Consider the following 24554-nt stretch of genomic DNA (forward strand, 5'->3'; position numbering starts at 1 on the left):
GTGTAAAGAAGTTAATTTGTGCTTTGTACATGTTCATCTTCTCTCCCTAACCCCGCTTTCGGCCTCCCCATTATCCAGGCTCTTGTTTGACTTATATATTCCCTCCTTTTATCTTTTCCCCTCCTCTCACGGCGTGCCCGACGCTTATTGACGCACACCCTCAGGGCGTAATCATATAGAGAGTGAGGAATAAACAACACTCAGCAACGGCAAAAAGAATCCAATTCACAATGGAGTTCGCCTCTTAGTACTGGTACAGCCCAAACACCGTCACGACGGCAAAAAGGTATTCGTTAATGTATACCTCCTCAAAGTAATCGTCCGTGTCGGAGTCCCAAAACATTTTGCACCCCGCACGCAGCCCTTGTCCGCGCTGCTCTCCAATCATGCAGTGCACCATGATTTTGTATCGCTCCAGATCCATGGTACGAATTCTATCCCGTACCGTATCGGCGATTTCTTTACTAATACTTTGAATTTCGTCCGCCCTGTACGGTTCGTTCTCAAGCCGCGACTCAATGATGGAGCGAACAATTGGCCGAATATCATTGGGACGAAATTTTTGCCTATGCTCCGGGCGGAGGGAGAAAGTCGCGGGGTCAATATCCTCGGCGTGCATGATGGCGCCACACCTTGTTATTCCTGTGTGTGTTTCGTCAACACCCCAACAAACAAACAAACAAACAAACAACAACAACAACAACAATAAGCCAATTCGAAAAAGCACCAGAAAGAACAGGCATATATATATATATAATCCTTTACAGACAAAAAAAAAAAAGAAAGAAATACCCACGCTTGAATGCAAGTATTTGCGTGCGTGTATAATTCCGCTTGTGCGTAACATCACCCTTCCCGTCATTTCCTACTCGAATTCTGTGCCGGAGTGCGAAGAAGCACACCGGGGGTTCTTCAATGAAAGGATGTACTGAAAGAGGCTGCCTTCTTCCAAGGACGTTGGGTTGGTGGTATACCGTTGAGAAAAGAGAAGCAGAGCCGTGAATACATCACCGACAGTCCACTCTTCTTCTTGCAGCTTTTTATAGACAAGCCCAAAGCGATAACATAAATCGCTGTCATTGATACTGGAGTAGATGAGTGGTCGTTTGGCCTCAGATGCCGCGCACCACTGAATCATCGTTTTTAGTTCACGATCGCCAGAGAAGGCACCACACCCCCAATTGCCCGTTGCCACGGGGCCAGAATGAACAGATGTCAGAATACTGTCAGGTGTCCCTTTAAATGCGGCAAATGCTTTTCGTGTTTCGCGAATTATGGAAGACGCCAGATACTGTTTTTCCTCACAACCGCAATAGTTGATCGCATCCATAGCAACTACACAAGAGTTTCGTAGCATGACGGCAGTGCAGTCTTTTTCATTGCGCAGTGAGGTTGGCACCAATTCCACCCATATTTCCCGTGGTGTGGACGTAGCCGCACCCAATTTGGCAAAGTGTGGTGAATGGCCGCAGATGAAACGAAAACCACTGGCGTATCCAACTGAAACACTGTACTGCCCAGCACCGCTCATAAACAGCACCTCATTATCCAGGAGTGGCTCAGTGAAAAGACATGAGAGAAGAAGCTCTGGACACATCATAAATCGAATCTCTTCTTGAACACATCCTGTTCTTAAAACGCCACCGCCTACATATTTGTTGGCAAAATCAACCTGAAGACTCCCGTAGTTGTCCTCAATAAGTCCTTCTTCAAGCATCGTTACACTCTGCATCGGATTTAAACTTTTACCCAAATCCGGAAAAGACAAAAAACTAACACGATAAAACTCTAAACAAGTCCCCAACGCATCTGCGTGATGAGAACAGTAAATAAAGTACTGTAGCAGACATCGTATTTTAGCAACCTGACTCTCAATACGTCCAGGAGGTGCAAGAGAAAACAAATCAGCAAAATCAAACGACGCAGTTTTATCGGAAGACTTACTCTTGGAGCGGGAATTGGAGCAGCGGCCAGGAAAGAGGGAAAAGAAACCACACGTCAATAATGTTGCGGCTTCCTCATTTGTGAGGATCAAACGCCTGCTCTCTCCTTGTGAAAGGGCGTGTAAATCACGCGGAAGAACCACCGGACCGTCAATGACGCGGCGCTTCATCCACGGCAGCGTCACATGAAAAAAGGCGACACGTTCCGACGGGGTCATGGAGTCAATCACAAGACAGAGCGTCCCAAAGCAAGGGAGACACGAGATAAATCTGGACGAGCCATAAAAATAAAGTCTTTTGAGCAAAACTCGAAAATTCTCCATATTTTTTGAAGTGTCCGCCGAGAGAATGGCAACAATAACGTCCCAGTTGCCGCGCAGCTGAGCCGGCTTCCCAGTGCATTGATTTTCCCTCGACCACGGAAGTCTGATGTAGCGGTCCTCGCGACTCACCGTGGAAGCCGCCATATGTTGTTTTGTGCCACCGCGTCCCCAAAGTGACTCGAGGGTTCGTTGCCGCAGTCGATGGATGGGGGCAGTCATTCTTCGCCGTGAGAGAAAAAATAAAAATAAAAAAATAAAAAAATAGATTTTCCCTCCGAAAGGATCTCTGTTTGCTTGACTTGTGGGAAAGGCAAAATAATAAAAAGGAATGATAATAGACAAAACCAAAAGAAAATGAGATCCATTGTAATGATCGCTCCACCTTTACTGCCCCAAAAGCATCATTGTGAGGGTGGCGTGTTAGAGAGAGGGAGAAGAAAAGAAAAAGAGAGAAATTTTTTTGTGTAATGACAATATCCTTCCCCCCCCAAAAAACAACAACAACAACAACAACAACAAAAAGAAAGTCAATGAACGAAAAGCGGCTGGGCGGCCATCGTCATCGACTCCTTTCACTGTCACAGACAACTCACGGTGGCCCAAAACACAGATAGCCAACAACCACCACAATAATAATAATAATACATGCCTAAATCAAACTGTATTTGTGGGTTACTTAAAAACAACACACCCACAAAGCTGGTTTACATGTTTGACCACAATTGCGAGCTCCACATGCTTGTCGCGACACATGCCAACTCTTTTGTTGTTAACTCCGCCTTCTTGTTGAATCCACACGAGGCAGCGAGGTAGCGGATGAGCAACTTCCCCTCAATTTTCTCCTCCCACTTGCTCTTGAGAGCCAATTCGAACTGCTCGTAGTTCATTTCCACAACAGCGCTGGAAGTTGCATTGTAGCTGAGTAGCCCGTTAAAATAGAGCAGAAGTGGATCCTCAAAGTGCATCATGGCTGTCACCAGATAACTGCGTAGCGAATTTAGTGTGATGGGGGCTGAGCGCGTCGCCATGTGATATTCTGTAAGAATTTCGCTGGCTTCCATGCTGGTTATTCCAGATACCTTTTTGTAAATATACTCCAGCAACGTAAGGACATCTTCCTTCAGAACGGGTTCTTCCGGATTCGATGATGGCCAATTCACACTTATCTGGTGGAGTACATATGTGATGTAATGAATACGTGTCGGCGATTCAAATCCCCTGATGCAACTGAGATACAAATCAACCAACGGCTGAGAGGCCATTGTTGCATCAAGAAAACACAAAATCTCATAAAGAGACTTTGCCACAAGTTCAGGGTAGCAATAGCGAGACTCTAATTCTCGAATAATCGACTCCTGAAAGTCTGTCAATGCGTACGTATCCTTGAAGAAACGTTCCGCCATATTCAAAGCCTTTTGACTGTTTGTTGCTCGTCCACGCGCCTGTTTGAAGCATCGCGAGTAACGTTCCTCTGAACGGTCAAAGTGACGTTCACAGGAGTTCAGAAGAATGTGATCAATGTATGAGATATCAATGAGGCGTGGCGCCAGGGGGCGGTAACCTCCAAACATGCTCTGGTAGAGCAACCACTCCGGGGAACGATTTGGTGAAAGTGGATTCAGCCGCTGAAATACTGTTGCGGATGGCGTTGAGGAGGATGCCACATTTACCCCCGAAGCTGCGGCTTTTAAGACACTCGGACGCCTCAATTCAGCAAAGACATTAGAACTGACGGCCAATTCAGGAACCACCGCTTCCGTCACCTCACGTACATAGGGCGTTTTTCCGCCCCACTCCTCAACGGCTTCCGTATTTGGTGCAACTAAAGCCCCTTCTGAAGGATCTTTACTCACCGCTTCGATCCGCAGCGGATTTCGGTACTTTAAATGCATAAAATTGCTTCCTTGTGGAACGTGCAATGGCTCAACAGGGTCCACGTGCATGACGGTGCAGAGAAATGACTGTGTTAGTGGACCAGGACCTGTAAAAATGTCTATACCACATCGAAACTTATTGTCACTGACATCCAGCATTGGCCTCAAGATAAAGTAACGCATGAGTTGCTCTTGCTCAGTCATTGTTCCTTGATACGAATCGCGGTTTAGTACACGTTTCAAGAAGTCTTTTTTCTCCACTGCCGATCCAAAAATATTGGCAACCCATTCCTCTTGCTTCCTTCTGATAAGCATCAAAGACTCCACGCACGCCTCCTTTGGCGTTGCGCCTGTCAACTGCGCAAATCGCCGTCCCTCCTTTTCTTTCCCCTTTCCTCCTTCTCGTTCCTCTTTCTCGTCCTCAGTCACCTCCTCGTTCCTTCGTTCATGTTTCGCATCTTCCGAATCTGGCCGCGGAAGAGACATTCCATCCGGTGAGCCCATCTTATACGGCGTAGGATCCCTCGATTCTCGCAAAGACATTTGGAAGCTTGTGTCATCCACAACTGTGCCACTCACGCTACGCAAAAAATCCATGCTAGTGTTTGCCACCATTGCTGCCATAATGTCCTTTGACTCCCCTGCATCCGACTCTGTTACCGCGAGTGTCCTTTCACGCGCCTCGGCTCTCGCCACAAGCGCCTCGTAGAGCCCTTTATCAGACAAAAGTGAGACGTAACCATCCGTCTCGTCCTGCTCCTCTCCAACCAACAAATGCGTATTTGGCACCAGACGCAGGTAGCGCACCTCAGACAGGTGCATTTCTTCCAACAATACAGAGACGCTACTCAACATTCGCTGCTGACGCTCCGCCAGCTCCGATTCTTCACACAGCAACGATTCCCTGTCGTAATTATCTAGTTCCTCGTTCACACGACTTTCCAACTGGCTCAGCATCACCAGAATAGAGACACGCTCGTCCCCCTCGTCAAATAGCTGTGTCATGACTTCCATTTTCTTTTCTTTTAACTGTTTGTAGGCATCCTTGACTACCGTAGACTCTCGATCACCGAGGTATTTTCGTAGCCGACACAGACGCAGCTGCATGTCTTTGTTCTCCTGTAAAATTCTCTCTTTTTCATCGTCAAAGGTGTCTATCATGATCTGATTCCTTTCTTTTTCTTTACGGAGTTCTTCCCGAGCCTTGCGGTAGTTCTCGGCCAAAAGTTCATTTTCCCGCACCAACCGATTGAGTTCATTCTCGTAGTGGGAGTTCATCTCCACCAGGTGCTCAATCTTCTGCTTCATTTGAGCCAAATTATCCCGCGTGTTGCCAAGAGTCACCTCCACGCGAAGTGCCGCATTTTCACGAAGCAACACGCTTACCTGATCAAAGTACGCCCTTCCAAGATCATCCACTTCCTCTTCCACACCGTCGGTGTCCTGAAACGGTATTAAATCACTGAGACTCCTGTTGCTAAAGGTGGCACGACAAAACTCAACACGAAACATTTTCATTATGTCTGCCAACTCGGGAGATTGATCCGCGACAACACGTGCCACCGCATCATACACCTGTAACGTCTTCGTTAGACGCACATCCGAGGGGGGCTCATTAATGCTGTTCGTCACCAATTCCCTCAGCGCAACCTCGTACTCCAGCAACGCACTTCGCCAGTGTTCCTGCAGGGTGTTGCGGGCCGCTGTAGCCCGGCTCTCTGAGGACAAAAGCGCCAACGGATTTCTTTCAGCCTCTGAGTATTTTTGTGGACGTCCTTTTTGCGAAGCTTGCGTAGCCGCAGGGATGGACGGAAGTACGGGCAACACCTTTCCATGAGTTTCCTTCGCGTCTTGCCCCATTCTTTGTTTCATTCCACTGCTGCGCGGTGCAATTGTGGCCTTCACGCTGCCGTCGTCCCTTTCGGCAAAGTTGTTGCCGCGCCCATCCATTGAGGCACACACACACACACTCTCTCTTCCCCTCTCCCTGTGAAAAGTCGTTAAAGTCAATAAAGCAAGACTCGGATCGACAATGATAACACACAAGAAGACCAATAAAGAGACTGAAGGGAAAAGTGGGGACGCAAAGAAAAAAAAGAAAAAAAGAGCGAGAAAAAAAATAACAATTATAATCCAAAACAAAAAACAAAGACAAACAAACAAACAAAAAAAGGCCAAAGCAAAACACGTAAAGACCGAAAACACACGGACAAAAAAAGATGAGACAAAAAAGACAAAATTGGGGTGGAGAAGTGAACAAATCATCTATGCCAGACGGACAGTGCGCTGTGACGCTGCATTAACACAGCCGCCCATTTACAGAGAATTCGCCAATTTCCAGCCGAAAGGAGACGGGGAATATAAAACAACCAATTTCCGTTGCTTTCAAAAGAAAAAGTGCTTTTCTTTTTGGTGTGTGTGTCTGTGTGTGTGTGCTCATCATGCCAGAAAAGAAACAATCACATAGCGGATCCACACCATCTTCATTCTCTATCCACCGATATGTAAAGTTACCTTCTCTACCATACTCCCTTCCATGCCTCTTTTTTTTTTTTTTTTTTCCAAAGGAGGAGAAAATAAATAAAAAGGAAGAGCACTATACATATACCTTGACGGTAGTACGCAGGTATGTGCAGAAAAAGGCTCATCTACAAACGAAGCCACAACAAAAGAGAAAACAAAACAAAAACAAACAAACAACATACAGAAATCGCAGCAACAGGAAAAAAAAATTTTTTTTAGGCCGTTTGAGGTATTCCGCCTGCGGAACAAAATTCCCTTCATGTTTTTTTTTTTTTTTTTGCCTGCCTTTGTTTCCATTCCTTCTTTTCGTCCCTTAAAATATCATTTCGCCTTCTTTTTGTGCACGAGAAACGCAAGTAATGTATGGACGGCCCCGTCCACCACTAAAGGGAGCTGTAGGTTGTCTATGCCGTCCATAAAACATTCCGTGAGGCTACAAACAAGTATGAGAATAAAACTGTGCCCCGCATCCGCCTCCCTTATGTTCCCCGCCACCAACAATATGAACAACCAAAATAGAACGCCACATAATAAACCTCCGAATGTCCCTGTCGTCGTCTTGTGTGTTATAGACGAATTTGCCCGCTCGGTAAAGAAGCTGTTATTTAGATACCGTCCCAAAGCCCGACGATACGAAAGGAGGAAGGTGCTTCCCACGATGCCGGCACACGCGTCCACAATGCCCAGAGAAACAAGACCCGGAATAATATGAATTGCAAGCTCCATCCAACTTGAAAACTCCAATACCGGTTCTGGTCGCTCGTAACGGAAACGCAGCATCATGGAGAGGCCCAGTCCATAAATGAGATAAATATGCGTGCGCACCGCGCCCCTGATTGAATCACGACCGTCTATGTGCTCCAGCATAAACGCATTTAAGGTGGATGAACCGTAGACCCCATAAAAACGGGACAGCTCCACAAGTATGGCAATTGAGGAGGCGATGGAGAGTGAAAGTGACAGAAATGGTGGATCCACAAGAGCCACAGGGGTGAAGAGAACAACGGCGATGAAATGAAACAATTTCCGCCTCGCTGTTTTGCGCAGGCCACCAGTAAATCTCTCTACACATATAACTGACAATGGAACTGCTCCCCCCCACAATAAAAGTATCCATGGACGGTGACGAGCCGATGTAAAATAGTTTATCATCCACATTAACGTATCTTCTCGGAGATGAAAGCCTACCAAATAATATATGACGGCAACAACGCAGACTAATGAAGACCAAAAGAGAATTGTAATCCGTTCAACGCTGATAACTCTTTCCGAAGATTTAGAAATGTTGACGCGGGGAACCATACAACATTTAGAGCCCAGGAACAATACCGCATTCATAGAAATGGCACAAATAACAGCCCCTCGTGCCGCAATGTGTGTCTTCTTCGTGAAGAGACCGGGTGCATGAGGCGATGACTCCCCTTCAGTAAGGCTGTTGTTTGTCACCATGTCAAAAATGTAAAACCCCACCAATGAACTGATCAATACGGCCTCATTTTCCCCTATAACAGGGAGGAGGGCAAGGAAAAACGCAAGTCCTAACAACACAAATGCAGCAGCCCCAAAAGACATGACACAGTCCTCAGAAATGAAATACAACACCACAATAACCTCGGCGGCGCAAATGACAGATCCAATGAAGATGTTTTCATTGCATTTCCTCTTCCTTGCAGCACGACAAACAACAAGCGTAAGGTAGGAGAGGAGCGTTGAAGCATAAAACTCGAGTGGGGATCGACCTGATAAAAAGAGATTATCTAGCAAGTGTTCCGACAAGAACAGCATGGGAAGAAGCATTCGACTCTCTCCGTGGGGCGATGTCAATGCGACGGTGGAAAGAAACAAAATGGTCAGGCTCTGCATGGAGTGATTGGCGTTCCATGACATCACAGCTAGTAGAACTACCCACATCATGATAACAGTGGAGGAGTAAGAAACCTCCACCCGCAAACGTGGGTAAATCATCACCGCTGAAGCAAGAGGGGTTAAGAGGAAATAATAATAATAATAATAAAACCGCGATGGTACCCCTCCACCAATTCCTTGTTCAAATTCCCCTTTATTTTTAATTTATTCGTGTAATGTTCTCCTCTGTGAGTGTATTCGTGCGTATACGCAGAAAAGAATGAGATCCTGGGAGAGAGAGAGAGTGTGTGTGTGTGTGTGTTTAAAAAAGAGATAAATGTGGCCCGTATTTCCTCCTTGCCTATCCCACCCAAAAATCTTGGTGTAGATATTCCTTCTCCCCCCGCCCCCCGCCCTACTTGCCTTTGTAGAGGGCAAATAGACTAAAAAAATAAACTAAAAAACAAAAGAAAACAAAACAAAAAATAAATAAATAAAAGAAAAAAATAAACAACATGCACACATTCTTTCAGACACATATATTAAATGTGTCTATGTGTGAATATATATTATGAAGGTTTCTCATATGTATTCAAGAAATATTTAAATCTTTAATGTTCTTTTCCATCGCTCCCCCTTCCCCCATTCCATGCCCTTGGTGAAAACAATAATCTTCTCCGTTTCTTAATCTTCTTTTTTTTTTTAGTTTGCTATCAGAGCTGTCAAGCGGTTAGAGACGCTTGCTCCCCCTGTGGGCAACCGCCATGTTATCACTTATTTCCTCAAGGTCCTGAATGGCCTGCCGCAGTGCAAATTCAACAAAGTCTGGTGGTAATGGCTTTCCATCGCTTGTTTTTTCTATGAAAGGTTCCGAAACAAGCTGCTGCACCTGCTCAACAATGCGTTTGCGTAGTCTTGCTGCGGCTGGGAGGTCTTTGTTTCCATACAAATCCTTCTTATCATAATCTTCGTGGGGGAACCGCTCAAAGAAGACGTTTACGCTAATGGAATAACTTCCCTCCATCGTCGTAATGTGGTGAAACCAGAGGGAAGGTAAGAAAAGCATATCTCCCGGCTCCAGCACAACCTCAGTAGCGTGGCGACATGCGTCAGCAAAGCGAGGGAATCGGCCCAAGTCTGGTGCATCAATATTCAGCACAGCCGAGGAACTGCCGCTCATGTAAAGATTATTGTACTCACTGGGAGGAAAGAGAACAACACGTTTTTTCCCTACAACCTGGCACAGAACATTGTCAAGGGTGTCGTAATGCGTCCACAATTGCAGGGGCGGAGCGTTCAGACGAAGACAGGCCTGATGCATACGGGACTCGACATGTTCCGCCACGGCAGGTGGAAGTACAAAGTCGCCTCCTAATTTTGGAAAATCCTTCCATACATTTGCGCGTTCCGTTTTCATGTTAGGCGCCACCGCACGCAGATACCACGCCTCGGATCCAGCCGCGTGAGGATTCTCCTCTGCCTTCACACAGTGGTCCACCAGCGAACCAAAAGATACATGCCGGAAAGTAAAATTTTTTTTTACAAAGTCAAGCAAGTAAGTTTCTCGAGCAACATGAACCGAAACTATCGTGTTCTTCTCTGCCTCCTTCAAGTACGTTGGGTTTGCCCAAAGGTCGACACAGCGGCCCATATTAACTTTGCGGAATACAACAGGTCGATTTGGTTGACGTACAAGTGCCAAAAAGGCCTCCTTGCTGAACGGCTGGGCCTCAACGGCGGGCCGTTTACGTGAAAGAAGAGGAGATGGGGACGATTGAGACAAATGCACCGCTGTTTTGGGCTGTTTGGTCACATGCCAGTCGCTCCTTTCGCCCAGGAGAAGAAACAACGGCTTGGCAGCAAAGGTGCCAAATGAGAAACACGTGAAACCACCACCAAAAACCGCTACAACACCATTGCCCAGTGAGATGCAGCAGTGTCGGGTCCACGTTGGGCATTCTGGGGGAAGTGCTAGCACGCATGCTGCCTCACCTGTTTCAGGGTTGAGGAGAACCGCAGACGGATGTCCTTCGCGTGGCCGACAGGTCGAGCCGCCAAGGGCAAGCACACACGCCACACCGCCCACCTCCACGTGGCACATGGTATGAGAAAAACGCGGGAACACCGTGTATGGCATTCTGCGACAATTGCCTTTCGTCCAATTCACACGCCATACGGCACCCTCGCAAACATCGCCTGCCATCAAGCCACCGCTAAGCAACACGGCGGTGGTGGAAGGAAGATCAATAACGGCGCTGGAGCAACACGGCGGCGGGATATCTCCTGTAAGTGGCAAATGCTTCCAATGTATCTTCTCGCCACAAACTGTCGCCATCCACGCATCGTTCAAAAAATGGCCTGCCCCATTACGACCTCCAAAAACAAAAATAGGCCGTTCCAATTCCTCCTTTGTTCTATTCTCGACAGTCGTTGCTGCATGACGGTAACGCGCCTCCGGGAGCTTATTGGCTTCTGCCACAGGCACGAGTTTTGTCCACAGAGCCAATAGATGTGTTTTTTGCAGCTCCTCAGTTTCTTCGGGTAGCTCCAGCTGCAGCAGGTACGCATCCATCGTTACATCCTTGGGATTTGTGCGGCCACCAAGCACAACGTAGACCCCACGCGCTACACGACTGAAAGAATGAAACACGAGAGTGGGTGGTTCAACACTGGAAGCTGCAGTGATGACTTTGCAATCACCTTCACGAAGACTATGAACATACACTGTGTTCGTCCTCTGATGGCTCCGCGTGGCAGAAAAGCCACCGAATGACACAATGATTACATCACCAGACGAAAGTTTCTCTGAAAACGCCTGTCCATTGCCCCAACCTTCAAAACCAAAACGACCCCTTGGCCACTTTTCAACACGCACAAGGGATTGCGCCACTTCCTCTGAGCCTTCTGTTGTTGTCTCGCTTGGCGTTTCCTTAAAAGCTGGATGGGCAGGCATGCCAACTTCATGCGATGTCGTAGCCATCGTGATGCCGTAGTGTTCACACATCTCACACCATTCTTCCGCCTCATCAAATGGCTCTAGTGCCTCAACACGCTGCCGCTCATCCCCCATCAGATAATGCCGCGAAAGTTCGTGGAAATTTGCAAAACGCGCTTCTTGCATCCTGCATTCAAGGGCACGGCGAAGCATTGCTGTTTTTCCTGGAGTTTCTGCAAGCCCAAGTAATGGACTGCCTTTAGCACGGAGGGAAACTTGCATCACATTACCAAAGCTATCTGCCGGATTCACCTGATCGTACGCAACGAATATAGCCCTCGAAAAGGAGCATGCTATAAGCTTGATGAGATCAGCTGCGGAAGACGGGGGCATGTATTGCATGACGCATTCGGCGAAGAGAACTGTGGGATGATTGGGGGAAAAGTACTGCGATGCCTTCATTAGGGAGTTAATCAGGTCGTGTTCCGTGCCACGTAAATCCACTCCAATCGCACGGTAATTGTTTCCATGCAGTTTCACCAGTTCTTGTGCCGGTTCCGCAACCAAGTCCTCCTTAAAGGCGCCTTTTGGAGCTGCCCGCACCAATTCCGACTTGGACTGCATGACCGATGGAAAGTCAACCTCGTAAAAGTGCACATTGGCGTATTGGGGTTCTTCTTTAAGACGCATGGCGAGAGTGTCGTATCCGGCGCCAAGGGAGATAACCTGCACGGGTGCCGCAATGGAGGGGTCAGCGCATTGAAGGTGACAAATGCATTTCTCAATAAGATCCGTAATGACCAGCATACGCAAATAGTACCCACGATTTATCAACGGGGAACGCCGAGAGAACTTTCGCACAAAATGTCGAAGATACGGATCCTCAAAGTACCCATGGAACACCGCCGAGCGTTTGCTCACGACACTGTCATCGTTAGTACGCTGCACCGCAGCGTCAAAACTGACGTCCGCGGGGACAGCCATCGCGGCACCGTCCTGCTTCATTGGAAGATGCATTGCCTTCGTTAAACGCAACAAGAAGAAGATCTTCTCTTTGAGGCCCCCAAAACTCCCCCTCACCAAACGGAGAACGGCAAACACACAAAGGAGAACGAAGAAGAGAGCAAAGCCAAATGTGCCTCCAATATATATATATTGGCGGACACATACATACACACGACAAAGAAAAAGGCGGAGACCGTGCGTAAAGAATGGAAGGTGGGACTTTTTATGGTTAAAACAGCGCGACGCCTCGCGGCTCATCACCCCTAAATAATTATTGAAAAAAAAAAAAAGAAAATGTGTCAATTACAACTAGGATGCAGTCACACCACCACCACCGACGGTCACAACAGCAGCTGCTTCATCTCTCGTTGTTTCTGGAATCAGCGACGATGATGATGATGAGACATCATTATCAGCTCGAAGGAGTTGAGATTCATCTGCTGCCAGTTCATCTCCCTCCTCTTCGTCCCTATGTGGAGCACATCCCTTCCATTTTAGCACCGTCTGCGCCAACTCCAGTTTTCCGGCCTTGAGCAGGAGGGAGCTAAGTGTTATGCTTGTATTGCGTGTGAGGAAGAACCCTTTTTCCTCCATTTGTGTCAGGAGGGTCGCCACCTTAGTGTGCTCCCCTGACCGCGCAAATGCCGCAACGCAGATATTGTAAATAAACTGCGTTTTGGGCAAATTCTCAGTGTCTAGTAGCTCTTGTAGTTTAACTGTGTCCCGCATCTTGGAGTAGATGAGATAAATAGACTCCACATCCCGATGACGGCATTCAGGGTGAGAAAGAAGGAGTGAGATATAATGCTCCATCTTCGGAATGTCACCAATGTGGCTGAAGCTCGATGCCACTGCCGACAACATTCGACTTGTAAAGGGCACACCACTGGCAACCATTTCCTCCACAAGTTTTGACGTCTCTTCCACCATACGAGCACGTGAATATATGTTGAGGAGTCCCATGTAACCAAACTCTTCCATAGGGATCTGCTTGCTCCTGCGTTCCTCCACCAACTCTTTGATATGTTCATACCGTTTTGCGCGTCCATACCCTTCAAATAAAATGTTAAAAGTGACATGATTTTCCTGAAACCCTTCTTCTTTCATCTTCGCCCGCATGGCCTCCATCTTTGCCACATCCCCAGTCTTTGCGTAGGCGTTCATTGCCTGATGATATGTCACTTGCGTTGGAACCGCGTTGGTAGACCGCGACATCTCTTCCAAGACGGACTCCATTTCTTCAAGGCGTCCCATTTTGCCAAGCATATCAACGACTGTTGTGGCTGTAACGGGGTTGGGCGGCACGAGCTTCATCATGGTGTTCAGTATCTGCTGCACCTTCTCCACATTATTGTTTGCCATGTAGAGATCAAGAAACTTGTTGTACACAGGCATTGTAATGGTCACCTTGGACTCAACAAGGTCACGCCAACACTCATCCACCGCCTGCGTGTCACCCAGGCGGGCAAAGGCAGAAGCTGCAAGAGCGAAAAACAGCGGAGTTCGTACCGCATTATTCATAAGGGCCTCGTGGAAGTAACGTTTGACCCCATCCAAGTCATTAAAGTACCCCAACGCTAAAACAACAACTCCAAAGATGCGTTCATTGATAACGACCTGATTTTCCTGCATCTCTTTCAGAAGTGCATTAAAGGTACGGCGGTCCTTACGCTTCGCGGCATCGCGAAGAAGAACACGGTACATGTCTGGGGACTTGTACGGCAGACGTGACACCAATGCGTGGAGGTAGTCATAACGGTTATGAACCGAATAAAACTGCACAATCTCCGCCTGCACAAGCTCATTCGCCAAAAGGCCATAATTTTCAGCTTCGTGGATGATCGAATTACATCTTTCCATATCATTTTGATAAGACTTGAGAAGCTGGACAACAACAGCAGCGGAGAAGACGTTTGTGTTGCCCATCGCGACCTTGCTCTTGATTTCTCGGTAGAGTTGTTCCACCATGTGGAAATCTTGCAATTCCCCAAAGACACGCAAAAGTGTTGGGTACATAAAGGACTCAATCTGGATTCCCTTATTACGCATTTCATTCATGTACTTTTCCACCATTCGAGGGTAATACTTGTCAAGAACGCGGAAGACATGTTGATAGGTCTGAGCCGTGTGAAAAATTTGTCTTTCTTGCATTTCTTCCTTTAGAGGCAATGACTTCCTTTAGATTATAGGCATGCGCATACCAACGCAGCATCTCGTCGTAAAGACGATGATCTCGCACAACCCCCGCTTCCTTCAAGGAGGTAAAACAACGATTCATATCCTCAAAACGACCCAACACACCATACCCCTTGATCAATGAGAGCAGGTACGACGGCTCGATATCATCCACAGTGTCATTCACCACGCACTCTTCCACGACACTTTCCAAGTGCTGCACCTTTCGCAGCATGACATCATCCCCGGACTTTTGACTTCTTGAAAGGAGTTCGCTGCACCTTGCAATAACAGCCGTCTCAGCAGCCATGCCGAGTGTTTGCACCGCCAACTCATGGCGAAGTGCCTCTTCTAGATTGTAAACCTCCGCTGCTGACTTTGCGCTGGTCAAACGAGATCGCATGATCGCCCCTATGGCTTTTTCTGAAAGCCTGACCCTGTGTTCCAAGGCCATTTCCTTCAGTTGTTCCATCCCATTGTTGTCACCACGGATTGCCACAAGACCTGTGGATAAGATGGCATCCAAATCCAAATAACCCTGGTTGGCTTTATGCGTAGAAAAAAGTTGTCGCACAAGATTCATAATTTCATCGTACCTGGATGTCATGCCGTATGCTTCAATGAGTGCTGTGTAGTCCGAGGTCACAAGCCGCTCTTGCGGAATTTCCTGAAGCAGTTCACGCGCCTCGTCGTATTCTCCGGCAAACTGATACGCAACGACTGCAAGCATCTTGAGAGACTCTTCGCCGCGCAGTTCATCCGCCATGTTTTTCATAAGATCCTTCGCGTTATCGGTACGATATGAGTCAAAGAGATGCTTCACCAGCTGAAACCCAATCTTCATTCCATACCTCCGAAAGCGAATAGAGGCACGAAAAAGCAAATGCGCCATGTCTCCTTGGCGGAGGTCAACGCACTCCCTCATGAGGCTTTCCGCCAGCGCCAACGCATCGTCCGGGGCAATCTCACCCTTTTGCAGTTTGGACTGCAGCGCAATCATCAAGAAGGTGACGCTGTTGCGGAACTGTGTGATCCGCCGCCGGGAATGAAGCATCGACTGACGCACGTAACGCGCAACGTGCCGCGGTTTTGTCGTGAGTACTGCCGCCAGCTGCACCTCATCCTCCGAGGAGAAGGGGCGGTAATGCCCAACACGTGATCCCTGCAATTGACATGGGGTTGAAGACATGAACCGCAGCTGTGACCACACCGCATAGCGGCCTGCGACAGTCTGCAAGATATTTCCTCCACGACGCATGAAAACAACTCCCTAAAATGCTCTCGCAAAAAACCCGCTCACACCCCTTCCTTGATGTCTCGCACTTCTTCTCCCTTGCCCGTGGGAGGGAGAGAACAACACGAACACACACAAAAAGAAGTGAAAAAAAAATATATTTTAAATCCACCACCACCACCAGCACTAGCGGCTCCTGCAGCCCCCTTCCAAAAAGAAAAAAAAAAAAAGTGGTTTCGACCTCTTCACTTTCGTCATCACCGCAAAAAAAAAAAAAAAAAGTGCATGAGTGCAATCAGAAAAGTGGGAACGCAATTCACATGTGCAAGATAAAAAAGATAATACCAATAATAATAAAAAAGCTCACTCACATCCAAACTCTTACTGAAGGAAAGGATATACACGTGTGGTGGTGCTGGTGGTAGGAATATAGACACAGGGGTAGAGCGCACGTTGAGGGTCTCGGCTCCTTTCCTCATTTTTGTCCCTTTCCCCCCTCCACTCTGGGGAGGTGTGTCCGTGATGCTTAAAACGTCTCCAATCTTCGTTCATTAAACCCCAGCCACCTTATTGGTGATGGTGAGCATCACTTTGTGTCATTGGACGGTTGGACAACCATCATCTCAACAAAATCAGGACTGTACCGAGGGTCAGAGTCGTAATCCCCATAGCCCCTAGCAAAACTGGAGGCTTCTAGCGTCACCAAAACAGAGTGATCCTTCAAGCACACCAGATGTTTCATCAGACCGCGCAGACACTGACAAAACAACCTACCAGCGCCCATTTGATGTCCTCCACATCCGTGAATCGCGGCAGAAAGTGCTGTCAGTTCTTCTCTACTTCCAAAGCAATTTTCGTAACGAGTCGTGTATTCAACTCCCTTGTTTTCCTCGAAAATAAGTTGCTGGTAATGTTGAGGGTAGATCTTCGCGTGTCCTCGGACAAGTGCAACACAAAATTCATTGTTTATCCACGCATGATTCTTATCAGCCAAAGCCTCCTGAATTGTTTCTGTAAGAGCGCTGTAGCATTGCGTGTTCATAAGCGACTTATAGAACGGGACGTCCTTTGGACTTGCATTGGAAAGCGTGTGGGCCCCCGCACCACAAATCCCAATACCACCTAATAATGCAGCATAATAAGTTAGAAAAAGACTGCAAAGATCCCGTGCCGTCCGCTCATGCGGGTCCCGCATCTTGAAAGTTGTATAGCCTATCCAAAGTGCACTGAAGGTTCCTGAATTGGGCAGCGAGTGCTTTTCTTCATTGTGGTAGCGTACGCCTTCGCAGATTCCAGTGGATCCCAAGTGAATCAACACGCAATTCTCAATGGGCACGCGCTCCAACAGTGGAATCTGTGAGTTGAGAATGCCTACAAGATATGGCGTCGGGGCTGCCAAGACGTCCATAAGACTACTCGGTAAAATGGGAGCCAAAATATGCATCCAATCAAAAGGAGAGATGAGGCTTTGCAGCGACATCACTACGTGCGAGACAAGGCCAAAATTCGGCCCAACTACGATAACACGCTTTTCCAGCAATAAATCGGCCAAGACGGAAAACAACGTCTCCGTCTCCGGAAATATATTAATCAGGTCAATGGGGGATGTGTCAATAAAAGAACACAGCCTGTCATATGGCCTTTGGAATACAATGGGAATGCTGGTAGACAGCACAAAATTACTTCCGGATGGTGGTGTGGGGCTCCTACAAAGCGCTTCCACAATCGCCTTCCCATGGTCATACCCGTTCGTGCGAAAGAGTGTGGCAAGTTGTGCAAAAAAACGACACCAGGGATATGGTGAGAGACTAACAGCTGCTTCTCCATTCACGAAGGCTGTGCAGTGCCCGTACATGCGAACCCCGTGCCCATCCGTCATAACAAATGTGTGGCTGAGGTCCTCCACAGAGTACGAATTGCCGGAGTTGGAGTAGACAAACTCTAAAAACTTCGGGTGCCTCGCCTCCACCGCGGCAAAAGGGAGTGGGTAGGACCACACCACCTCCACCTCGTGCTGTTCCATGCGGAAAATAATAAAAAACTTCAGACAACTCTCATCACTACCGTCATGACAATTGAGTGAAACTAGAGAAGAATGACGTGCACATGATTCCCTCCTTTTCGTCAACGTCTTCTTTGACACGGCGTAAAGGCCGTTCGAATTGCCAGCATCTTGATGCCGCTCGGCGCCTTCGGCCGTCATAACACGCCGTCACGACGTAAACAAGTTGACACGTGCAAAGAGAACTCCTTTTTCCTTTGTTTTGCAGGTGCTCGCCAGACCACACACACACACACACACAAAGAAAAAAGTGAACAAAGTAAAACAAGATGCAAAATGCACGAGGATCAACCACCCACAGAAAACAAATCGAGCAACAGGGAAAAAAAAAAAAGAAAGAAACGACACCAGAAGCACACACACGTGCAAAAAAAAAAACAAAAAATAAAACGACCTCCACTCTCTAACGCCAACAGCACATATGCACTCCAACCAGACAAAAGAAAAAAAAATAGAGAAAATGAGTGACAGAAAGAGAAGAAAAGGGAAAAGACAAAGAGAAGGGAAGAAACAAGAATAAAAACGACATGTGAACAACTGGAACTATACTCTCTCTCTCTCTCTCCATCCCTCTTTATAAATCTCCAATGCTCCCCAATATCCCCCCTCAAGTGCTAATCATCGTCTTAGCAACCTTCGCCATATGCTCCAAATCCTTCTGCGCTCCTTCCATCTGCGCCAGAAGTTGCGTGTTCATTGGATGCTGTTCTCGTCCCCTCTCAAGAAGTTGCACTGCTTCCGCGGGCCTTTTAAGGATACGCAACGCAAAAGCACCATGAATATAACCCTGAATGTTTCCCGAAGCCTCTACGGCTAAGTTTGCACACTCCACCGCCTCCTCGTACTTTTTCTGATAAACCAAAATCCCGGCCTTCATACCAAGAAGCCCTCCCAACCGCGACTGTTCCACAACATGAGCAATGGCTACATCTACACAGCGCACGGCGTTGTTCCAGTCCCCATGTTGCACGTTGGCCAGGGCCATTGCAGAAATTATCCTCACGAAAAGTGTAATGTCCATTGGCTCATGTTCCTCCTTTGATGCCATAACCACAGGGCCAGATTTTAAAGCGGAGGACAAATTCTCACCGTTGGCCCCGCTGCTACTAGTCTCATGCGAGACATCTTCTTCCTTCTTCGTTTTGTCTTTTTCTTTTTTCTCTCCCTTAACAGATTTGTGTCTGGCGGAACATCCGTTCCGTTCCACTTCCTCCACGAGGCTCCGGAGGTTGTCCGAAAAGTTCGCCACCAGCTCATTTGGCAGCTGCCCCCCAATCAGTGTTGAACTCGGGTACAACAAATAACTAAGTGGTCTCTGAGCAATGAGATCCTTGGAGCCGTATTCCTGAATAATCTTGTTCAGATGAGGAGCTATACTGGGCGTGGGACTCTTGTTTTCAATTTCCCGGAGCACCTTGTGCCCCAGCTCCACAATAACGTCACGGGAAGTGCTCTCCTCCAACACAGCTCGCTGCTCTTCTAAACTCTCCGCAAGGACCTCAGGCACGTACTCCTTTACGCGCTCGTCCCGGGTCTGCGGTTTATTCCAGAGTGATGTAAAGAAATTGTTCTTGCCGGAGTTCAGGTTTTGCAGGAACCCCGCTCTGAACCTCAGGGTGCGACGCATGTGTTCCTTCCTCACAAATAAACGAATAATGGGAGCAAAAGAAGCAGACAAGGAAAAAGTCATGCAGATTCATAACAAATAGTCATAAAAAGATGTCATTGCCCCTCGTTTTATATCGTCATTGTTGTTTTTAACAGCAACGGCATGTACAAATGGAGAAGAAATAGAAATGACACACACACACACACACACACACACACACACACACACACACACACACACACACACACACACTCCCCAAAATGGATGTGGCGGCAAAATAAAATATATTTCAGAGAGCGAATACAATGCAACGCAATGTAATGTAAGCCACAGACCAAAGGGAAGAAGGGGAATACTGCCAAAACACACACACACACACAGGAAAAAAAAAAAAAAACGGTGTTCACGCGTTAATTATCGTTCTGTGGGTACGATAAGACGGAGGAGCGCAACTTAGGAGAAAATAAACAAATAAACAACGACCAAAAAGAAAAGCTCTCGCCGACCCTGAATAATTTCAACGACTAGGAAAAAAAACAGCCGCAAAAAGACCTAAGGGTGACTGTACACGTGGTAAAACAAGCAGTGCACATTGGTGCGGAGAGAAAGAGAAGTAAACCTACGGAGAGAGAAAGAGGAAAAGAAAAAAAGTAGGAGAAGAAAGAAATATATCCACACAATAGCAAAAAAAATGCATTTGAAAATGACAGCTAGGGCATTCAAAAACAGAACCAAAACAACAACAACAACAAAAACAACAACAACAAACACTCGCATTTAACCGTAAATATATTGACTTCCCGTATCCCTTTCCAGAGGTAATGGATTCTGTATGACGCCATTTTCGTCTCTACTTGTCCAGTGTGCGCTACAGCAAGGATTTCCTTTGGCGGAGCTCCAACATGATTCTCTCTAGTACGAGCTCCTGCATCACATCGGAGGTCTCCAACGGTGTCTCCACGGAGCAATTCACAAAGTGCACATGAACGGTTTCCTCAGCTCCTTCCGGAAGCTCTACGGCCGATGAAGATGTCGCTGATGGTGGCGGTGACAGGCTCGCCTCAGCACCACGGACGCACATTTCTTTTCCGTCACATGCAGAAGTTTGGGCCAATTTGGAATTGCCGCTCCGTTCACCACAAATCCAACAACGCTCCATGCCACCACCACCACTGCCGCTACCTCTGTCAGCAAACCACTGATTTTGTACTTCAGCCACGGCCTTCAAGCGCTGCATCATCCACGCCACTGCAGCGGCCCCGTCGCTCCTGTAGGGGGACGGAAGGAAAGCGTAACGGGAAGAGAGAAATCGCTCCACAAAAAATCGGCAGGAGGCATCGTCTGAAGTGACATAAAAAGCAACCACAATGGCACCATGACGTCGCTGGAATTCCCGCAGAAGGTACGGCCTGTGCGCGGCCAGATTAAGAAGGCTTCCCTCCAGAATAAGAACCTTGCCCTCCGTTACAGCCTTATTTAACTCTTCCTCAACAAGCGGAAAAATAGCTTCCGACCACGCACACCATGTGGAAACAAACTCCTCTTCCGTCTCAGTTTCACGAAGCCACAAGGATTTTTCTTCGGGTTGCGGCCAAAAAGCCTGACCAGCCACATGACTCCCGGTGGAGAGAGACGATGCGGAGAACCCATTATAAATGGAGCTGGCTATTTCAAGCAATACTTCAGTGCTCACGACATTATGTGTATTGAGCTTGGAGCCCAAGCTATGCGCAATGGCGGTCTTTCCACAGTATCCACTTCCTGCAATGAGAATGACAAGAGGAACGCGCTCCACGTAGAAGCGTGTAATCACAGGGAAGAGTTTTGCGTGTGCTTCGCCATAGCCGTACTGTGCCATCATGAGAAAAGTAGCGGCCTCGAGCTCCGCCTGCGATATATCGAGTTTCTCCTGATCCACAAGGAGCTTCTTCAGATCTAGGCTCACCTTTACCGCCACTGTGACTGGGAGCTTGCAGAATGTCAACATCTTTGAGAGCGTAAAGCGTGATAGCGTGTAGTAGTGTTCGCCACCAAGATGTACCCTCACTTTCACACGATCATACTTGGAGCTCATGTAAACTTCTCCCTTTCTCTATAGTCTCTATCCCAAACGTCCTCTGCTCCTTTTCTGAAGTATCAGGTGCGCTATGCGTGCGTGTACACAAAAATATATAGTGGACCCCAATTTGTCTCTTGGTGTGCTTTTTTTTTTCTTCTCTTTTTTTCCCGTCTCACCCTTGAAACGGCAACGAGTGGAGGCGAGGGAGGCAAGGCCCGTACAGAGGCACACGCACAAAGAGAGAGATATACTCACGAAGGGTCCCAAGCTTCAATTGTCCTTTACAAACGATTTGCCCCAAAGAAGAACGCTGGATACCGCCAACAAACAGAACGGGTCCCACTGGAGCCGCAGAGGCGGCAGCAAACTCGCCCATCGCTGCTGCTTCACAGGAAAAAAACTGAAACAAAACCCTCTCCACAAACACACAAAACAAAAAAAAAAAAAGAGCAAAATGATGGTGTCACTGCTAGGGCCACAAATGGAGCCCCGCAGTGAAATGCCATAAAGCGGATAAATGCATCCACAACAAAATAGAGATTGAACATTGGAAAAAAAAAAGTGCCAAATACCGAGCGCAAGTCGTAATCCTCCTCCACCATCACTCTCATAAATTGATGCTAAAGAAGCATTTGCTCACGCATACGAAGGCGGCCGGGAAAACGCTTTGCCCTCTCTTCACGGCTATGCGTTTCCCAAAGAATTGCCACCGTAACATATTCTGGTGCAAAAACAAAAAACGGTGGCGGTGACAGCAAAAATAACCTCCAATTTGTTCACTTGCACCGGAGCATCCGCAAAGCCTCAAATGCGAGTGACGGTCTTCACGTCAACGGCCGCGTCAAACATATCCCCCTGTTTCTAAGCGAAGGCCAAAGTCCCCTGCCCGTGGACCCCTGCAGGAGACGGGCACCATCATGTGCACTAGAAATAACCCCCTCCACACACAGTTAATAATAATAATAAGAATAAAAAAGAAAGTAAATTCACTGCGATGTAAGTCTCAAGACAAACACACACACAAAAAAAAAAAAGACCAAAGTGAATAGAAACTTTAAAACACCCATTATGACATCCTTCCCTCCCTCTCTTTCTCATGGATTATTGCCGCGCTTCGTTATGGCCAACGCATAATAATTGCGGTGACTCAGCCGCTAAATCACACGGATGAAATCAGACGCGTGCACGACAAATAATCACAAAAAATTAAATTGACGACAACAACCAAAAACAAATAAAAAATTAATAATAATAATAGTAATAATAATAATAATAATAATAATAATAATGGTTTCTTGGGATGAGCACCATGGCGAGGTGCAAGTTGTCTCTGTGAGGGTGTCAAGGGTGCACCGAGTCCTTCGTCGTGCGACAAGGTGAAAAAAGTTTCCTCCTCTCTCATTATTCTTCTTACTCTCATGCTCTTTACTTCTATTTCCTCACCTTGGATCAGCGATCGATATTAAACTGTACAATAAAGCTTGTGCAAATCAGAACTACAAGCACAATGACCGCTGGCTGGTACTGAAGAGCATGTGCACTGGCCTTTATTTCGTTCAATTTTGGTGGAAAAAGGGGTTGGGACGCAGGCTACTGATGAACACACTCCGCCTGTTGAGAACTCTGTCTGCCGCGCCCCTGGCCTCCGGCTCCAGAACGAAAACCACCGCCCTCTTGAGCATCCCACTGATCGCGCATCGCATCTTCCAGTTCTTGTGCGCTTTCACGCATCACACGCGCGGTAGTAGTTTTATCAGCGGATGTGTGCTTCTCCTCGTTCGGTTTGCCAAAGGCCTGAATAATGGCTTCTCGTTGTTGAGCTGTGAGTTTTGCCGGCATCTTCAAGTGCGTAATAACATAGAGGTCGCCACGTCCACCGTCGGCACTTGGCATGCCCTCTCCAGACACTTTAAGAACGCTGTCAGGTCGAAGAACATTTTCGTGAGGCACCTTTACCGTAACATGACGTCCATCCAACATTTTTACAGAGAACTGCGTACCTAAAAGAGCCTCAGAGAGGGATATTTCTTTCTTCATCAATAGATCATCACCACGTCGTGTAAATATTTTGTGAGGAGCCACTTCAACATGCACGTGCAAATCCCCTGGTTCTGCGTCGGGCAACGTTCCGCCCTCACCACGCACCACCAGAGTAACATTTGAAGGCACACCGGGAGGAATATCAATGTTCACTTCCTGTGAAAGGTGGCGGTAGCCCATTCCATGACATTTGGGACACTGATCGTCTGACTTTGCCATTGTGCCGGAGCCTCCACAACGAGGACATTGCGTTACTGTTTGCTGCACCATCCCAGGACCCATGCGGTGCTGGTGTACGACATGTCCACTGCCATCACAGTGGGCGCATTTCGGCTTCTTTGTTTGACTTTTAGTGCCAAAACCACGACAATCGGCACACTTCACGGGTCGGTTTACCCGGGGCTTTTTGGTTACCCCCTTATAAATCTCCTCCAGTGTCATGCGCAACTTCACCTCGATGGGTTGGACTTGTGCCGGGCCACGTCGCATGTCATCTCCAAATCCACCCATTCTGCTCTTAAAAAATTCGGCAAAAATGTCATTAGCCGAGTGAGCTCCAAATCCACCCATCCCATTCGCAGCGTTCATATTTGCGGCTGCTTCTGAACCATACTGATCGTAGACACGACGCTTCTCCTCGTTGCTAAGGCACTCGTAGGCCTCTGCAACCTCGGCAAATTCCTCCTTCTTTCCGCCTTGATCCGGATGTGTTTCCAGGGCCCGCTTGCGGTATGCCTTTTTAATGTCACTCACCGATGCCGTCCGGCTTACGCCGAGAATCTTGTAATAATCCTTCTCACTGCTCGAGAGCCGCAGCGAGAGACCTGGCAGTGCGGCGGCGACAGCAGCGGGAGCCCATCGGCGCCAAAGCATAAATGGAGGGGTAAAACGGAGCATTTTATTTCCCGCTGTGCCACAGAGCGTTGG

The 24554-nt window shown here is 47.6% G+C and overlaps 9 protein-coding genes and 1 pseudogene across 9 annotated transcripts, besides 30 other annotated features; all 10 read right to left on the minus strand.

The window, feature by feature from the left end:
- Positions 1–533: part of a sequence feature (areas merged during assembly that could not be assigned to a particular haplotype. This can correspond to areas where the two haplotypes were merged or to regions with more than two copies in the genome that were merged during assembly.) that runs on past the window's edge.
- Tc00.1047053510659.100 (hypothetical protein, conserved) lies at positions 245–619 on the minus strand (the record flags this gene model as incomplete). The annotated part of the gene is made up of 1 exon (XM_813355.1): positions 245–619. The coding sequence occupies one exon, from the start codon at positions 617–619 to the stop codon at positions 245–247; it is 375 nt and encodes a 124-aa protein (XP_818448.1).
- Positions 534–560: a sequence feature (haploid, non-Esmeraldo-like haplotype).
- Positions 561–7666: a sequence feature (heterozygous, non-Esmeraldo-like haplotype).
- Positions 667–691: a microsatellite.
- Tc00.1047053510659.104 (poly(ADP-ribose) glycohydrolase, putative) lies at positions 866–2485 on the minus strand (the record flags this gene model as incomplete). The annotated part of the gene is made up of 1 exon (XM_813369.1): positions 866–2485. One exon carries the CDS (start codon positions 2483–2485, stop codon positions 866–868), a length of 1620 nt encoding a protein of 539 aa, XP_818462.1.
- Positions 2501–2530: a sequence feature (AT_rich).
- Positions 2760–2785: a microsatellite.
- Positions 2971–6090, minus strand: Tc00.1047053510659.110 (hypothetical protein, conserved; the record flags this gene model as incomplete). The annotated part of the gene is made up of 1 exon (XM_813356.1): positions 2971–6090. The coding sequence occupies one exon, from the start codon at positions 6088–6090 to the stop codon at positions 2971–2973; it is 3120 nt and encodes a 1039-aa protein (XP_818449.1).
- Positions 4516–4579: a sequence feature (CT-rich).
- Positions 6226–6379: a sequence feature (A-rich).
- Positions 6985–8628, minus strand: Tc00.1047053510659.120 (hypothetical protein, conserved; the record flags this gene model as incomplete). The annotated part of the gene is made up of 1 exon (XM_813357.1): positions 6985–8628. One exon carries the CDS (start codon positions 8626–8628, stop codon positions 6985–6987), a length of 1644 nt encoding a protein of 547 aa, XP_818450.1.
- Positions 7667–7928: a sequence feature (haploid, non-Esmeraldo-like haplotype).
- Positions 7929–11967: a sequence feature (haploid, Esmeraldo-like haplotype).
- Positions 8658–8677: a microsatellite.
- Positions 8969–8992: a microsatellite.
- On the minus strand, positions 9239–12706 carry Tc00.1047053510659.130 (hypothetical protein, conserved; the record flags this gene model as incomplete). The annotated part of the gene is made up of 1 exon (XM_813358.1): positions 9239–12706. The coding sequence occupies one exon, from the start codon at positions 12704–12706 to the stop codon at positions 9239–9241; it is 3468 nt and encodes a 1155-aa protein (XP_818451.1).
- Positions 11968–16666: a sequence feature (heterozygous, non-Esmeraldo-like haplotype).
- Positions 12758–15877, minus strand: Tc00.1047053510659.140 (annotated as a pseudogene).
- Positions 16005–16025: a sequence feature (AT_rich).
- Tc00.1047053510659.170 (hypothetical protein, conserved) lies at positions 16444–18060 on the minus strand (the record flags this gene model as incomplete). The annotated part of the gene is made up of 1 exon (XM_813359.1): positions 16444–18060. The coding sequence occupies one exon, from the start codon at positions 18058–18060 to the stop codon at positions 16444–16446; it is 1617 nt and encodes a 538-aa protein (XP_818452.1).
- Positions 16667–17144: a sequence feature (haploid, Esmeraldo-like haplotype).
- Positions 17145–17347: a sequence feature (areas merged during assembly that could not be assigned to a particular haplotype. This can correspond to areas where the two haplotypes were merged or to regions with more than two copies in the genome that were merged during assembly.).
- Positions 17348–17802: a sequence feature (heterozygous, non-Esmeraldo-like haplotype).
- Positions 17803–18118: a sequence feature (areas merged during assembly that could not be assigned to a particular haplotype. This can correspond to areas where the two haplotypes were merged or to regions with more than two copies in the genome that were merged during assembly.).
- Positions 18119–19487: a sequence feature (heterozygous, non-Esmeraldo-like haplotype).
- Positions 18141–18160: a microsatellite.
- Positions 18242–18312: a sequence feature (A-rich).
- Positions 18358–18441: a sequence feature (A-rich).
- On the minus strand, positions 18527–19546 carry Tc00.1047053510659.180 (hypothetical protein, conserved; the record flags this gene model as incomplete). Its single annotated transcript, XM_813360.1, has 1 exon — positions 18527–19546. The coding sequence occupies one exon, from the start codon at positions 19544–19546 to the stop codon at positions 18527–18529; it is 1020 nt and encodes a 339-aa protein (XP_818453.1).
- Positions 19488–20400: a sequence feature (areas merged during assembly that could not be assigned to a particular haplotype. This can correspond to areas where the two haplotypes were merged or to regions with more than two copies in the genome that were merged during assembly.).
- Positions 19719–19780: a microsatellite.
- Positions 20154–20195: a sequence feature (GA-rich).
- Positions 20264–20295: a microsatellite.
- Positions 20397–21602, minus strand: Tc00.1047053510659.194 (hypothetical protein, conserved; the record flags this gene model as incomplete). The annotated part of the gene is made up of 1 exon (XM_813370.1): positions 20397–21602. The coding sequence occupies one exon, from the start codon at positions 21600–21602 to the stop codon at positions 20397–20399; it is 1206 nt and encodes a 401-aa protein (XP_818463.1).
- Positions 20401–22425: a sequence feature (heterozygous, non-Esmeraldo-like haplotype).
- Positions 22426–23342: a sequence feature (areas merged during assembly that could not be assigned to a particular haplotype. This can correspond to areas where the two haplotypes were merged or to regions with more than two copies in the genome that were merged during assembly.).
- Positions 22831–22876: a microsatellite.
- Tc00.1047053510659.210 (chaperone DnaJ protein, putative) lies at positions 23178–24524 on the minus strand (the record flags this gene model as incomplete). Its single annotated transcript, XM_813361.1, has 1 exon — positions 23178–24524. One exon carries the CDS (start codon positions 24522–24524, stop codon positions 23178–23180), a length of 1347 nt encoding a protein of 448 aa, XP_818454.1.
- Positions 23343–24554: part of a sequence feature (heterozygous, non-Esmeraldo-like haplotype) that runs on past the window's edge.

This window comes from Trypanosoma cruzi, genomic scaffold (assembly GCF_000209065.1).
Source record: "Trypanosoma cruzi strain CL Brener 1047053516807 genomic scaffold, whole genome shotgun sequence".
NCBI classification, from domain to species: Eukaryota; Euglenozoa; class Kinetoplastea; order Trypanosomatida; family Trypanosomatidae; genus Trypanosoma; species Trypanosoma cruzi.